At 39.1% G+C, this 16,861-nt stretch overlaps 1 protein-coding gene across 1 annotated transcript in view; it reads right to left on the bottom strand.

Moving 5' to 3' along the window:
* LOC100746455 overlaps positions 1–16,861 on the bottom strand; it is a gene marked incomplete at its 5' end in the record, with an annotated part of 240,012 nt that overhangs the window by 148,667 nt on the left and 74,484 nt on the right. Inside the window, one exon of the mRNA XM_033320534.1 lies at positions 155–264. Coding sequence (XP_033176425.1) covers positions 155–264 — 110 coding nt within the window. The remainder of the gene's footprint in view (positions 1–154; positions 265–16,861) is intronic.

The following is a 16,861-nucleotide window of genomic DNA, read 5'->3' as shown; positions in this document are numbered from 1 at the left end:
ATAATTGAACATCGACCTTGTACTTGTCTGATGAAATTGAGAAATTTATTGAAAGAGGAATTGCAGCAGTTCAGCTTCCGAAAGACTCGTATATCGAACTAAAACAACTGAATGAAAAAGATATGCAATGTTTAAAAAATAACAACTCTTCTACCTGGCATTGCTGTGGTCCCTGTCGGTTGGGCGACGAAGCCTTCGGTCTTGCTTTCTTCACTCCCAACTTTCCAGGTTCACCAGCTCCAGGTCTCGATTCCTCGCTGCTCCCTGAAACCAAAGGACAGATCTATGAGCTGCTAACTTCCTTTCACCGATATACGTATATCTCGATGAATCAAAATATAACGCCCAGTGAAAATCGCACGATGATCACGCGTATAAGAAATCTTTCTTCCTGTTCTTGTTGATGGACGACGAAACCATTACTTACACATCGAGCCGATGTTTCGAGATTCCCGATCGAAAATTTCTTGCGACACCTCGCGAGAGATTTCGCTCTTACACGCGCGTCAGTTTCTTCGTACGATCGAGAACGTTCGATAGAACCGAGCGGCTGTTTCTTCGAAGCATCGACTTATCGAAGATTGATTGCCTGTCGCGTCTCTTTTTGCGATCAGTAGACAAGATATACTTAATGGCCGATTGGCCCGTCACCACCGATCGATTCCACCACGAAGAAACGATCTAGAGTATCGATTGGCTACGAGTAAAAAATGTCTGACTTGTTTCAGATATAGAGATTCTTTTTTGGACAGAGCTCTTCCTTTTATACGCTTCTATTGTAAAGTATTTTTTTCTGAATTGATATTAAATTAGAGGCGTATTAATAAAATATTTTATCGAATGTAGTGAAACGGATAACCCGGTGCTTTCGCGTTTACAGGTTCGTACTTCTGTCAAAGATATCATAGCAAAAGTACTAAGGAACAGTTCAATGAAAATCAAATTCTATTCACTAGACTGTAGATGTTTATTCGACGAACTTAAAGACGCAGAGATGTATAGGATATACATAGTATACGGTGTACAAAACTACATGAACTATTCAAAACGAAGTAATCATTGCAGTATTTAGTAGATAAAGCAAATTTCTTGCTTGCATCTCTTCAATTATGTATACAAAATTTGCAAGAACGCCCGACCGCTAACTATTAACAAAGCCGACAAAAGCACACTGTTTGCTATTAATGTAGTCCACCAATTCTCCATTAAGAATCGTTAAAATAGAAAAGGAGAAAACATCCCTCTTTGATAACAAGAAACAGTGTTTGCACAATCGCGAGAAGGATATTTGCATAAAACGGTAACGAACCGCGAGGCTCGGGAACTAAACACTAGGTTGCCTCGTATCCGTTTACGGGACCATTGTGTCTTTTGACGATAATAACACAGTTCGGCCTTGAAAGAGAGGTGGACCGGTGGATGGTCTGCCACGATGGAGTTTGCTCGAAGAAAGGGAGCACACGGCGCAAAGTCCCTTGAGTCCGCGACGACATTTTCAATTATGGCGGACACATCACAAAGAACAAAATGGAGAGGCCTTCTCTGACCGGAGATTGTACTTGGCAAGCCTCATTTCCGGCCGAGGAACAGCCCTACTCCTCCGATTTACTTTCAAGGAGAAACATGCTCTCTCTTCTCTCTTCTATCACTCCCCATTGCTCTTCGTTGAATCGTCGGTGCTGGTTCAGCCACACCTGCGTTCATCTTCCTTCGTATCTGGCCAGTTTCCCCTCTCATTCTTGTTTCATGGCGAATCTAATTAATGATTGTTCCAAGAACGACCGTTGCGCTGGAATTCTACAAGTACGGATCGTTCTACTTTATCTTTAGCTACAAAGAGCAGAGAGAGAAAGAGAGAGAGAGAGACAGAGACAGAGAAGTGGAAGTTTTGCGTAGGATCTAATTATCTTCGTATCAAGTAGTCGAGAGAACACATCTCCCGCTATAAATGTGGATGCTGTTTATCTTTTCAAGCTTGAGATTAAGACGACGAAGCTTACGAGGGCAATCGATGAATATTAACTGATAATGATAATTGTCTTGTTATTATATTTACACAAACGAAAATTAACCGTAGTGACGAACAAAGTTTCCATTTACTCGAAAAGTACAGTTTATGCAGAATGTTTATGCAATATCATACTCATATCGCCGTACGACAATTCTCCTTTGCGAACAGCGTCTTCGAAGAAGAATATCTCTTCAACAACACCTCTGCCTGTAACATCATAGCTTGTAAACTACCCTTCGATACAACGAGCCAACACAACCCTAGTACCACCCATCATCTGTATCCAAAAACGAATCCAATTTCACGATGTTGAACAATCAACGCATCGACTCTCGAGCCACCCTCCCATGTACCGTAACGCAAACAACCCGAGCGGATGCTCGTGCCGGCCATCTTCAGAAGGGACGATGGGTTCTTCGCGAAACTTCCCCGTCTTAAAATAAAAGATTCCTCGTCGAAACCGCCCTAAGTACACGCGGCTCCGCTTTCTTCCCACCCCGTGAAACTTTTTTCGTCGCTGTCCCGGAAGTCAACGGGGCGCAGCGACGAGGTAAACAAGTCGCTTTTCATCACCTTCGATGGAGCCGTATTTACCGGAAGAAGCTCTTCTCTCTCGCGCGCGCGAGCTATCTCGTCTCAGCGACGCAAACATCGGACGGAAGATAAATGTGTATACAGCGAACTTTAATAATTTTGTCTTCGAGCGTGCCCCCACCCATGACAACGACGATGACGACGACGTCGGGCGACGTAGGCGACGCCTCGTGACGTCGAATCCGCCGTTTAATAGATTCCTCTTTCGGCGGCACAGCCACGGTTTCATCCAGCCGCAATTTAATAAATCAACGGCTCTGTCTTTGATGCGGCGCATACCAAGCGAATTTGATAAACGAGCCGCGCCTCGCGTCCTCCGCGAGTAATTCGCTCGACCGAAACTGAATTCGGCGCCGACGCCGCGGAATTTTCAATTCTCTCGTCCGTAGCCTTTTCAACGACCCCCACCTTCAATTATAGTTTATTTGAGCCAGTCACCGACTAATTTTCGATCGTTTATGCAGGCAAGAATTCGCGGTCTGGTCTGATCGATGGTTTGGAAAGCGACTGCGATGAAATGTGTTGAATTACGCAGAAAAAGTAGTTGTTTCGAGTGCAGATTACGTGGTTTTATGGGATAATAATTTGTTCTTAGACCTTGAATTGTAATTCTGAATCATACTTGCATTATGGATTATGAATAAAATATGAAAACCGTAGGTAGCCGATAGCGACTCTTAGCGATTTACGAGAAGGTATTCGCTGACGGCCTAGACAGCTTCATTGGGAAGGTATCAGCCTGGTAAGAAGAAAATCCGGGTTCGAATCCCGAATCTCGAATCCAGCAAACTGAGAATATTTATTCTCCCCACAGAATGATAAATTGTATTTCCTTATATCGGAATTCAACGTTGAATCTGATTTTATTCGATGAGATGCTGCATTATCAAAGTATAGACTGTTACGCTGCTAGATCGTGTATAACGAGTACCTATCTGGTAACAAGTAAACCAAAAACTCGCCATATTCTTAATAATCGCAAAACCCGCAAATTCCGATATCAGTCACTTTAAATAAATGGTAATGTTCTAGCATTAAAAAGTGCTAACTTCAAACTCAACATCGCCAAAATCTGATATCAGGAATCCAAAAAATACCTCGTCCTCGGATACGCTAGTAACCACCATCGTTCAACTTCTTCCCATTTTCCAACAACGATCATGCAAACCAAATTAACCAAACCATCTCGATCGATCTTCAAATCGGTCCAACATCTATCATCCTCGAAGAATAGCGACTCGATTCGCTCGACGGTACTTAATTCGCGAGCACGCGGAGCAATTTCGCGCGGAGCCGCAGGCAGACCCGTGGAGGATCGCGCAAATATAACGCCTCCGCGATCGTCGGTTTAACGTGTGTACGCGTAAGCCGCGCGCAGAAGGTGTCAGCCGCAAGCGGAGATCCACGGGCGGTGGGCGGGATGCGTTTGTAATTCCATTTACCACGTAAGTGGGTGATGCAACGCGCAGACGGCATGCTTAATAAAGTGTACTTAACCGAGTACGCCGAGCTGGTACACGACCCCGTCACGATTGCATTCGCCTCTCGCACATCCGAGGGCGACGGAGTTTCGCCCTTCCCTTCCTTGCGGCTGTAGCTTGTCTCAGAAAGCGAAGCGTCACGATGACGACGTCGACCACCAGGACGAGTGCGCATAATTGCATAGCCGATCGTGGCAAACACGCGCGTGTTATCTTCTCTGTAACCATCTTCTGATATCTTCTCTGTACTGTGACATCCTAAATGCTCCTCTGGGAATGGTTTCGCGTTAACGCTAAAGTATTTTGATATCGCGCTAAGCTCCAGATCTTGTTCAGATTGATCGTACGATAGCTTTTTGCAAAAAAAATTTTGCAAAATCGAGAACTTCAATGGCGAGATAGATACTGAGAAATAATCGATATAAGTTTTTGCTTTCTAATTTTTGTCTACGTACATTTTCTAAATTTTACTCTGACCGATCTATCCTCCTTATGTAGATCTTATGACCAATATCGAAATTCATTTCCTACAAATCTAATGTTATGTACACAATCATGCAATATATTATATTTTATATTTCATAGTTTTTGAATTTCCTCGCTTCCATTACTTCGCATTGAATATCAATGTTTCTAAAAAACGAAAGAAGAAGGAATCAATGTACCACTGACTTGAAAAGTACTACGTAGTTGGAAATGCATTTATCACGGTAACCACATGGTACAACGGAGTCGTAATTTGCAACACCTATCTTTTAATTGCCGTTCTTCGTTCTACTGCACCGTTAAAAGTTTAACGAGAGCGTTGCGATGCATTTTAATGGGTGGTCCAGCGCTCGTCACCCGGGGAGTGGTTAATTGGTAACAATATGCGAGCAGAGTAATACATTCGCGATTGGCCAACGTTGTTTGGTGGGTCGGTCGGTCGCATTTCATTCGCGTCCCGTTGGGTTTGCCTGTGTCTCAGAAAGCGAAGCGTCACTCCTCGGCTCCCGTGCATAATTGCATCGCTAATTTTACTAGACAAATACACGGTCTCGCAGCCGCGCGTATACTTAACAGGCCACAGAGGACGCGGCAATTGTACAACAGCTCAAAAACCGTTTAATATTCATACGGCCGGGTAACTCGCTCCTGTTGCGATTAACTTGCCAGGATATCTCGTAGAATACGTTCTGGGAATATTCGGAAATAAACGACGTTCCTTGTCTGTTTTAGTCCATCTTATGCGGCATATGTACATTTAGACGGTTTCGTAATATTGTTTTGTGTTTCTTAATACGTTACCTTAATACGATCATTTTTGTTCTTTCTACGAATTTATAAAATTAACTGTCGTTTAATTAGATGTCTCGATGTTACTCGTACAATCACTTAATAATTTCAATACGATCAAGGAGTTGAGGCTATGAGTTTGTTGCTCATATTATATGAGTTATATTATTTTTTGGATCGATGCTGTATTGATCTTTGCATGATTCTTCATCGTATTATAAAACTGCTATTTGGAAATTGCGAAATGTTTCTTCTGATTCTTAAGACGATCGCTTAACACGACGACAACAAACATCTTCTTTTCATTTATTCTAACAAGTAACACATAGTCAAATGATCCTACGTATTTTTTCGCTGAATTGTTTCGCTGGTTCGTTTGATAGCGACATGTCATTACGTCGTTCAGAGAAGAAAGACGAGACTTTAGTTAAAGGAAATGGAGCAATAGGGCTAACAGATGCCGTGAATTTTGCTGGTCTTAATTATTCGGCCCTTCGAGCACTTTACAGATCATGCAAAACATCGTAGCCGTGCATTGTCCGGTGTGCAACGATAATTTTTCACGCGTTCTGCCGCATTAAGCCGTGACCTGCAAAAATGTCGGAACGCTGAAAATGCAGCAACCCTATCCCATCATAATCCCTTGTGTCGCGGTTGGAATAAATAATGCATGAGAAATAATTGTCGGTAGCGCGCTTTTCGCGCCAGCCTCATTTGTCGCTAAAGTTTGTTCGTGAATTCCCAGAGACAAAGGGAGGGTCCGAATTGTCAATACTGACAAATCTAATTTTCTTTTCCTTTGTCAGAATTTGAAAAATCTGATGAACTGCTTTAAAAAATATTTCAAACGTTAAGAAGTGTTTCCTGTCTTTCTTTGCTACATATTACTACGTGTTTAACAAAACAAAAGAGAATTTTTAATTTCTGGATGTAGAGTTTGATAATTATTTTTACTTCTGTACAAAATACAAATGCCATTTATTCCATGAGATATGTACGATATCTACTTTTGAACTATTAGCTGGAAGTTAAATACTACAGCTAGAACATAAATTTGTGATCTTTTATGTTCTAACGACAGGATTACCTAGAACAGAGTATCTGATAGTTAATTTAAAAAATGATGAACCATAAATCATGAAACTTGCATCGATTGTAAACTCCAAGTTACGATTGAACGTGTTATCAAACATATACCCATCTGACTCTTTTAAAATCTCACGAAATTTCAGCGAGGAAGGAAGATAACATTTGCCCATTGAGAGATTAGGAGATGTACGATCTAACTTACGTACTGCAATAGCCCATTTCGGAATTACTTATCGTTTCTCAAAAAGTGGCCAACCGGGAATGGCACGCTGATAAGTAGAGAACGGAGACGAAGATATTTGTAGAGAATAGGTAATTTTAGCCAGTAATTACCAGCCGCTGATAATTCCTTGATTGGTAACGGGAATTAGAGGTGGAATCTAATTATCTAGCATTATCGTTAAATCTGATCACTGACGGACCTGTGGTCCCATGTAGTGGCCTCGCCTTGCTATGTTAAATCCCTGAAGCCAAAATCGATTTCACCAGCGTCGTGCTCCCAACTACAACTTCAACATGGTTATTCAAAAGTACGCCGTTTATTTGGATGACTTTGTCGCTTTCTCTTCGTCCAGTGGAAAAAGGTTATCCGATATGATAACCTCGACGGACACATGGAAAAAGAAAGACGATGTTTCGTACGTAAGCTACGTTTGTTCACTCGTCTGTTCGATTTGGTCGCGAATGGTCGATTGATTTTCCGGCCGGAATATACGTATTTCCACGTCAAACAGACGGATCTATAAATATCCGGCTTTCCAAATATCGCCGATATTTACATTCCGCGGATTTGCACAATACGCGGATACTGAAAACAACTCGCGTTTATAAATGTATCGCGAGACACGAACACAGTTTATGTAAGAAACGATAGTATAATTAGGAACCCTGAATCATGGGAAGGAAATCGACGAAGGATGAGCGACGAAAAACCTCGGAATAATTCTCTCCTTCAATTTTAATATATATTTTTTAACCTTTTACCTTCCACTTCTTTAATCTACTAATCTAATCTGCATAATATGAAACATTATTTTATTGAAGAAAAATCGGATTTTTAAAAAAGTGGTAGAATTCAGAATCTAGGAAAAGTCTGGAGGATTTTTGAAACACAGTGGGTCGCGAAAGTATTTGAACAGTTATCGTATGGTCCGTGTGCAACTGTATATCACTTAATTTTCATGATTGAGTATTTGCATCGTCAGAATATTACGTAAAAATTCAAACTTATCGTTGTAACGGAATCAACATACAGGCGTGTTTTCGAAATTACACAAAGCGAGAGCTTTTCACAGGGAGAGAGCTTAAAATGATACGTATATTGGACAAACATGGAAAACGTTAAACAGTAGAAAATATATTTTAGAGGCTTTACAAATATTGCAAATGACGAGACTGGAGTTTCGTCGATGCCGTAAATTAATCAGTATAGTGCGTTGGTAAACTTGATGGTATCGATTAAACCTTCGTAAAACTGTACGAACGAGTGGTTGGCAATTGTATGGTTTTATCGTGGCAAGAAAAAAGCAAAAAAGAAAAAAAGAAGAAACAGAGAAAAAAAAAAGGGAGGAACAAAATAGAGTCCCTGGCGAACGAATGTCGAAACACAGAACTTGCGAGAATTTAACACGCGCGGAAAGTTTTCTGGCCCGAATACACGTGCACCTTTTACGAGGATCCATAAAAGGCTGCAGTGAACCTTAACGACTGCATAATGAAAACGGTGCGTAAACCGTGAAAAGAGGCCGCTACGGGTCCCTTGACCTGTTTTTCGAACAGAAAAAGCAACCCTTCTCTTGAAGTGGTCCCTACCGTAAAAAGTATAAACAGATGTATAAAGCGAAACGATTCCGTGTAACAACTTGTAGTATCTTTTTTTACGATTAAAGCTTGGATACCGGTCACCGTTTGATGTCTCCTTTAAAATACAGTATTCGTTATTGTGTTTTTCTACGTGACATCTTGATTGACGCGAAGGTCAACTATTTTACGATGATAATTGTTGTCATGTATTGATGACAAAAAAAGAAGAAAAAAGAAAAAAAACAATATGTTTTATTGACATTCTTAATTTGTGAGACATATGCATCTTGCTGAAATATTTATTCAGGGAAAAAATAGCTATTTTACGTGAATATTTACATATATAGGAAAAGATAACATTATATGTAGTCGCGAATTTGTGATATCATTCTACGTAAACAGCATCTGTTTGACCACTGCAATATTTACTTACATTTACCAAGCATCATGAAAGATTTACGTAATGGAATTCAAATAACATATAGAACCTGAAATTTCGCAATACTGTCGATAATTTTTAAGTTCATTTCATCGGAAAGTTTTAAAACGTTAATGTTTTTTAATCGCGATACGCGACATTTCAGTTTTTTCGATGATTTTCAAGAACAGATGAAACTGAATTGCAACTTACGATCATGACCGTATCCAATTAAAACGCGAACAAAACACCATTGACGTAATTCTCGGGCACGTGAAATACAATATTCAACAAGAAACGAATGATGCAAAACTTTCGATCAATAAGTGTATTTTGCGTACGAGGTTTCACGGAAAATACGCGATAAAGTAATAAAAATATCTGGCTATAGAATACACATTTTAATTAGTCCACACCGCGATATTACGTATCGCTGAAATCGAACTGAATCATTTCGTGTTGCACATTGAAAAGAAAAACCTATTCGTGGTTTCGTCGCTTGACATTTTTATAATTACGCAGACAGGTAATATTCTACCGTGGAAAGGGAAGATTCATAAAAGAGTTCGGTGGACATATTGGTATGGTCTGTACATTGATCAAAATTTTAGATCGTGGCCAATTTCCTATTATTCTTTGCAACTTTGCTGCACAATAAGCACACACATTTGCAGAGCTAAAGAAAAGAAGAGCGAGAATATCGTGTAGATTTTTCAAAATATAATTCCAGATTTAAAGAATTACGGATTAAGAAAATCAATTTTTTATCGTTATTACAGATATTTCCAAGTCATCGAATATTCGATAGTTGTTTAACAGCTTTTCAAGAATAAATTAAAACAGAATCCTGATCATTGCGTCTCTAGAAACGCTTACAGCATCTCGTTGACAGTTGTTCGACGTTCTATGCTGATCGATCGTCTCAATGTCGAGTATCCGCAGCATCTCCATCTGCATTCGCGATGCATCTATGCAATTAAACGTACAAAAAGACACGTGCACGGAAGAGGCACTTGCGACTGTGAATGAATGCGCTGGTACACATGTGTGTTGGAGTACGGACTCGAGCCTGGAGTATGAACACGCGTACTCCTGAAGTGGGCCATCATTCCGCGCTGCAGATGCACACACCGTTCGCTAAATGCATGTTGCAATAAACATGAAAATGCGATTCTGCGTGTGGATGCAGAGAATTCCGCGCACGATATGCATTCCAGCTAGGTATCACGGGGAGAATCTTTCCGTTTCAATGCGCTAACGTGTACGTAGACCAACGCACTGGTCGTTCCCTGGTCTCATTTAACGTTGAAACGATCGTCGTTGAGAGCTCAGAGAGACGAGGATTTTTTTTATTCCTGGATCAACATGCCTTTTGTTCTTAGGATAGTTAGAAATTGTTAGAAGATGAATGGAAAATTTGTTTAAAAGCATTAAAGATGAGCAGATGGGTCGACTGCTTGAAAAGTGATCGGTCACACTGATTAACCCTTAGATAGGTACAAACGAAATTTTTCTAAGAAATCTTAATATAATTATATACATTTAATTATGCTATTTGATAGTAGCAATACTATAAGTTATATTACTGAATAAATTATACCTCTGTAATTATATATATGAATAAAATTATATACACTATATACATTATATTTTAACTTCCTACCATTTTCATCGTCTCAGAGTTACGATAACAAAATTCCTCCAAAAGTAACAGAACAGCGACAGTAATCGAGTTATGGAACGATGTCAAAAATACGCGATACTAGACGTTCTCCCTAATTTAAAATTCATCGCAATCCTTGGTTTTATTACCGAGCGTCGCGTACAGCCTGATCTGTCGTTTTTGAATTTTGCCAGGTCGTAAATTCTGTTTAGCTGACGACGATAAATCGGAGAGGTTGACTTATGTAAAATTAATCTCAATAACTCGGGTTGAAACTGAAAAATTCTTGGTTCGAGCAACTGACGCTTTCAGCGTGATATCTCTGCAGCTATATTTCAAAAGCTGAACAAATTCATAAATTCGCGTATCCTATATGCCATGTTACGTGATGTGCAAGCTATTGTTGTAATTTTGGTTGGAAAATGTTTTTGAAAAAAAAAGGAGCGGAAAAAAGCATCTAAAAACTACCAATTCCGCTGGAATGCGTTTTTCACTACAGCGTTATTTAGCAGAAACAATGTCCAGTGAAAAGAAAGATATTTATGCCTGTTGGAAGCGAATAAAGGCCACCGGCAGAAGTATTTCTTTTAACAAGGCGTTAGCGATGCAATTTGAAATTGTTCAGGCTGTACCATTCAGAACTGCGTTCTTTGTAGCAACGCGCGAAAACGTATTTTCCCGTGCGTTCCTATATTTATTCGTGGCAACCCTTCCGCCAACTTCTTCCTTTTTTCCTGCAAGCGCCGCTTACTTTTACCGCGGCTCGACCTTCTTTTACAGAGAGCACTTATATTTTTAATTCCCCTTTATGTTTTCATCGCCGCCATCCCTTCAAACCCTCCTCTCCTCTTCCCTTTTTATTACTGTGGCCGGGCTTTCGCTTTAATTTTTAATCCGCGCTGATTCCGGAATACCCGCGCAACGAAAATTCCAAAGTTCTCCGCCCGAACACTCTGCCGACTTGCCCGAGCCGCCTTCTTTTTTACGGCCTATAAAAATAAGTAGGGAACCACCGTGCCTACGAAGAGCACACGTTCAAACTGAAATAAAAGCGGAGACAGCTGAAAAGGATACGATGTAACCGAGTAACATGATAAAAAGTGCCGTGGAATATTCGCCGTTTTTGCTTGAAAACGATTCGACCATCGAATGTTTTGAACGAAAGATATTTAACGCTGCAACGAAAGCTGAAGATCGTTCACTGTGGAAATATTTACTTTGACGAATGGAAAGATAGCTTTGTAGAGGTAAAAGTTGGAAATCGCTTGACTGTAGTTACAATTACGTCATTTCTTTAATCGCGAGAGCGCGAAAGTACGAAAGTTAAATTTCGTAACTCGTATCGAATGATATTGTTTCACGCAGGAAGTAGATATTCTCGAAGATGTTACTTCCAGCGGACGAGCACGAGGCAATCTCGCTACTTCCGCAACGTCGCTTGTACAAGCAAACACACCTTCCACGACGAACATATTGCATATAACGGCCAGCTAACGCAACTTTCGATATCAAAAGGAAAATAATATCGAACGTTGGTTTCCTTCTCTTCCTCGTCTCGAACACACAATGATAGATACGAGGGAAAGTTCTCAAATATAATATAGAAGAAGGCACATCAACGTGGAAATGATTAAAAAGTAAAATTGAAAAACGATATACGATTTTAATGAAAAAAATGGTACGTGGGAAAGTTTTGCAAAGAATTTGCGGAATTTCTGAAACCTTTGGGTTTCTTAAGAAATCCGTGCAGCTTTCGAAATTAAATTACATTTTTTATTCTATCGTTTAGTATCGCAAACATAAAATAGCGATAAATTTTTATTATTCTGTAGGGTATTCGCGAATAAAATAAAATTTAAATATGACAAAAGTATAATTTGCTGATCTATCTCGATGATATATAAATGGTAATTATTTAAGGAAAAACGTTATGAATTGATAGATGCGTCAGTGTCAGAATATGAAAGGTAATATTATAATTAATTATCATCAAAAAATAGAGGGAAAATATCGCGTATACATGCATCTAAATATACCTAAATATTCGAGCCAGTATTTGATGGATATTCATCGTTTCGTTGCACTTTTGCGGTAATATATATAGATATATTCCAGCTCTTCCACAAGAACGTGGATCGTTGCGTTATACGAAGAATCCTTTTCACTTGAGCAAACAACAGAACGTTTATTTGTTCCGATACAATTTCAAATCGCTGTTTATTTTCAATACACTCCACCAAAACACGGAGGTACGCGCATACAATAAAAATAACATCTAAAAATACATGTTCATCAGTGACAAGGTATAAAAAGAATATTTGTACAAATGCACATGATTTTTTAAACATTTGTTGCAAAATAGGTCGAGCATCGTACTATTATTATTCATTCGCGAATTAATCAAAATTATGACGATTGTCGAACGTTCAAAACACATTTTTATAGATCAAGATTTCTTATGGCAACTGTAACCCTTTGAAGTTTAAATTATATTTTGTACAATCTTATGAAATACCTAATAATTCATCATGTTTTAAATTTTATCTACATTTTTTTCATTAGTTTCTTCATTGGTAAAATATTAAGGAGACTTTTACGTAACAAATGGTTAAAACGTTCAAAGAACACTGTACTAAAAAATATTCCTATACCACAAATGAGCACACATTTTCAAACGAACCACATTAAAATCCCACTCTGCGTTACTCGCCAACTAAATCAATCAACGAATTCTTTCGATAAAACAATGTATAAACATGTTTGTACTCTGCGCTGGGAGGAAATGCTCGTTAAAGCTTCAGCTATGGTCAATCAATATTAATAGTGGCGATCGATGATGCATGAAATGTCTACGTCACGAAGGGCCAGAACGATTTAAAATATTCACCAAAGCAATCGTTTACGGTTTGCGCAGTGATCGATCGCGAGCCCGAGCAGGACCGGGTGAAAACAATTCGTCGTCAGCCGGCTGTCAGTCTCATGGTATTTCGCGACATCTTGTCGACTGGTAGAAACTAGCCGAAAATCCATCCTGTCCGAAATCGCCGTACTATGAAAGTTTCCCTCCGGCGAAACTCGATAAGTACACGTTTACATTTGTAAACTTAATCCTATACAACGGTGAATATTTTGGCACAATTTAATTTTTTGGCTGTTTTAAATTAATTGTCGATTTAGATTAATTTTGTAATCATTTTTAACTATTTTTTAAAATAATACTTGGACACTTGTAGAAACAGTATTATTTTTCGTAATAGATGCTCGGTGCTAATAATCCTTAGTATTTTCCGGTTATACTACGCTCTTTCGTTTCAACAACTGTTTGATCTTTAATTAAAGCTCAAGTAAAATCGACTTCTTCATTTTCTCATAATCCAGTCGTTAAGTAACTGGGTCGAAGAAAATAATCTTGGATTTCAAATAACGTCAGCCCTGGTGAGTTTTGTTGAAGGTGTAAAATTGCCATGGAAGTTTTTCTAATCAGATTACGAATTCGACGGACGTTTCAAGTGACGTCCGTAGAAATAAAATTATTAATGATTACAACATAAAAACATGAAATTTGTTCTCCTTCCCTTCTTATAGAATCCTATTAGATATAAATTCTCGAAATGATCGAAGAAACGGAATCTGCAACAGGTGAAACCAGGCCAGATTTGGCAATATCCTACAATATCTCGAAAGAAACCACCTTTGGGGTGGTTTTACTTAAATTCAGTTCAGAAGTAGCAAACTTGCACGAGCTGTGTCGGGTATATCACGACTAACCCAATTGTTTTATCCTGTAGATTTCACAAGAAACTTACCAGCCAGTGAATTAACAATCCCGTACTGCACGGTACGGGGCAAGAAACGATCTGAAGTCATAAACGTGTGTTGGCGTTTGTCCTGGTAAAAAGCTACGCTGACGTTCTGGGGCAGAGGTAATGGATACGAGGCCGGAGCCAATGGCGCAAAATCGTGGATCGAGGGCAGGTCTGGCGATAGATAGTTGGGCTTTTTATCAACGGTCTGTGGAATATATTGCGGGAAGATGGAGAGAATCGTTAACGTCCACTATCGTTCCCTTACACGACGCTATCAATCAACCAGAGGGAAAATAAGTATCGCGCGACTGACTGCGCTTAATTCATCCCTGTCGATGGCTCTCGGATAAAGCTAGGCGACTGTGAGATCACAGCGAAGCCTCTGTAAAACCAGATAATCTTCGCGGCATACGGCATGGAAAATGTTATGTTTATGTAAGAAATAGAGATGAAAGTTCTTTGATCTTATTTGGAGATTTAAGTTGCCATTGTATTAATATGACAACGAATGAGAAATTGTGTTGTAAAGCCGAGGGATGGATGAGTTAAAAATACGTCAGTTGTTTTAAATGGACAGAGATATATATATAGAGATACCCTATCTTGTAGATTTATACATAAATTAGATTTGAACGTAGGAGAAATGGAAAGTATTAATTCAGGGGGTGGGCGAGTGGGATAGATAACCGCTTCTTCCAAAGACGAAGGTAATTAATTGTTTTCTTAATTGATTCTTACTAATAAATTCGAGCAGCAGTGTCTACAGATGTAATTAATCATACTGTTGTTACGTTTTCTCGGCCCTTAATCTCTTTCTATCGTGACGTATATATGTATAATTTATTTAGTAAGTTTGGAAAACAAAGATATTACTTTAAAACGATATTTCTTGGTGACGTTACCAGACGAATGTATAACTGTGTTTGTAAAAATAAAATAAAGTAATAACGAGAGACAATTTTTAGATTAAGTTTTCTATATCTTTGCTGTTACTATGCGTTATCATTTGCCGGAAGATTTAAATTAAAAAATATTTAAGTAAAATTATTGCAGTAATATTAAATTAATACGAACGTGGCAAGAAAATGAAATAATTCTAAACGTAGCATCGCAACACAATAATTGTCATAATTAACACATCAATATCAACGTTCTGAGTACGCTCGACATTCTTCACTCCCAAAGGGGATGGAAATTTCGTTAATTCGGAAAACGGCCGAAAGCTGACTTCCTGACAAAGACTGGTATCTTGATTTAATCCGCGCTTCGATGCTAATTAAATTAATTAACATAGCGGAACAATACGCAGCGCTGGATGGTCTTTTGTTCCATCGCAGCTTTGATCAAGAATCTTCCTTTGTGGAATCAAACCGACGATTGTATCTGACGTTTGATATTCAATTTTGCGTTTCCATTTTTAGCTGAGGCTCCATGTGAAGAAGCTCACCCGATGCTTTCTTTCTCGACGCTTCACTTTTGTGACCAATTCCATTTCATCGTGGATGTGAAGCATTGTTAAACAAGACTATATCGTAATTATTTTTCTTTCAATATTTCACGTGGAACGCGAACAGACCGCTGTTACACTGCGAATCTTTAATTTAACGAAATTAGGACGTTCCGTATTAATTGTTTTTCTTTTTTTTTATGAAGGGAGAGGGGATAAAAGAGATCGAGTTAGAATTATTTGAATGGTATTAATAAATCCGTAAATTGATACGTAGCGGTTCGATAAATTATAATTAATCAAGCTTTCATTCAATGAATTTTATTAGGCAAAGAGCAAAATTCTATGCGTCCAACATAATACTATGCTTCTTCGAACAAAGCGTATCCGCATTTTTTAAAGAATTGAAATATTTCCAATTACCGAAGCGTTCTTTTGTCATAAAACATTAACGACTTCCTATCTATCCCTCGTTTTACTTTTAGACACTTTAAAAATTGTAATTTTTGTTCTTTCTGCATCTCGAACTTCTTCAATCTCTCTTTACAAATGGCCTTCTCGTTCGGCTTTCCGTTTTGACACTCAAAATATACAACTAATTGCAGTATCAAACTAAAAGTAGAGAATTTTTTTCTGCATCAGGCATTTTATTTTAAATTCGCGACACAAATTTTCTGCTCGCATTTCAATTGCTACCCTCTACACAACACAGTTTCCAGCTAACTTCAAAGCTCTGGAAACACAATGATTCCAAGGTATTCAACGTTATCTTAAAATACAAGTAAAACGTCGGAGAAGCATCCAGCCTAAAATAAAGGGTAAACGCAACAAAGCTGTGATGTCTCTAGAAACGCGATAAAAAAAAAAAACCTCTCGAGCTCAACATCCACGCTTCCAAAACCATCAATCCGAAACTCAACCGTTCGACAAGCACTCCGCCGTTTTCGTCAAAGCATTTTCAGCTGGCGTATCGTTTGTTTCCGCAAAAACCATCGTCGTCTGCGTCGGCACGGAGTACATCTCTGCCATCGAAACACCGTACGCCTCGAGTGTATTTCGAACGAAACGTCGCCGTGGAGAGGAGAAACGAAAGGAACAAAATACAGCGACAAATGGAAGAAAGCGGGGGAAAAAAAAGAGAATGAAACGAAGGAAAAGAAAAAGTAGAAGGGCGGAAATCGAGGGATGGAATGGAGAATCGAGCAGAAATGGGATATAGAGGAAAGAAATAAAGCCCGGTGGTGGCGTCGCGATACCGGCGGCCAATAACGCTC

This window comes from Bombus impatiens, unplaced genomic scaffold, assembly GCF_000188095.3.
Source record: "Bombus impatiens unplaced genomic scaffold, BIMP_2.2 scf_0318, whole genome shotgun sequence".
Lineage (NCBI taxonomy): Eukaryota > Metazoa > Arthropoda > Insecta > Hymenoptera > Apidae > Bombus > Bombus impatiens.
The sequence above is the reverse complement of the archived record's forward strand: the minus strand, read 5'-3'. Positions and strand labels throughout refer to the sequence as shown.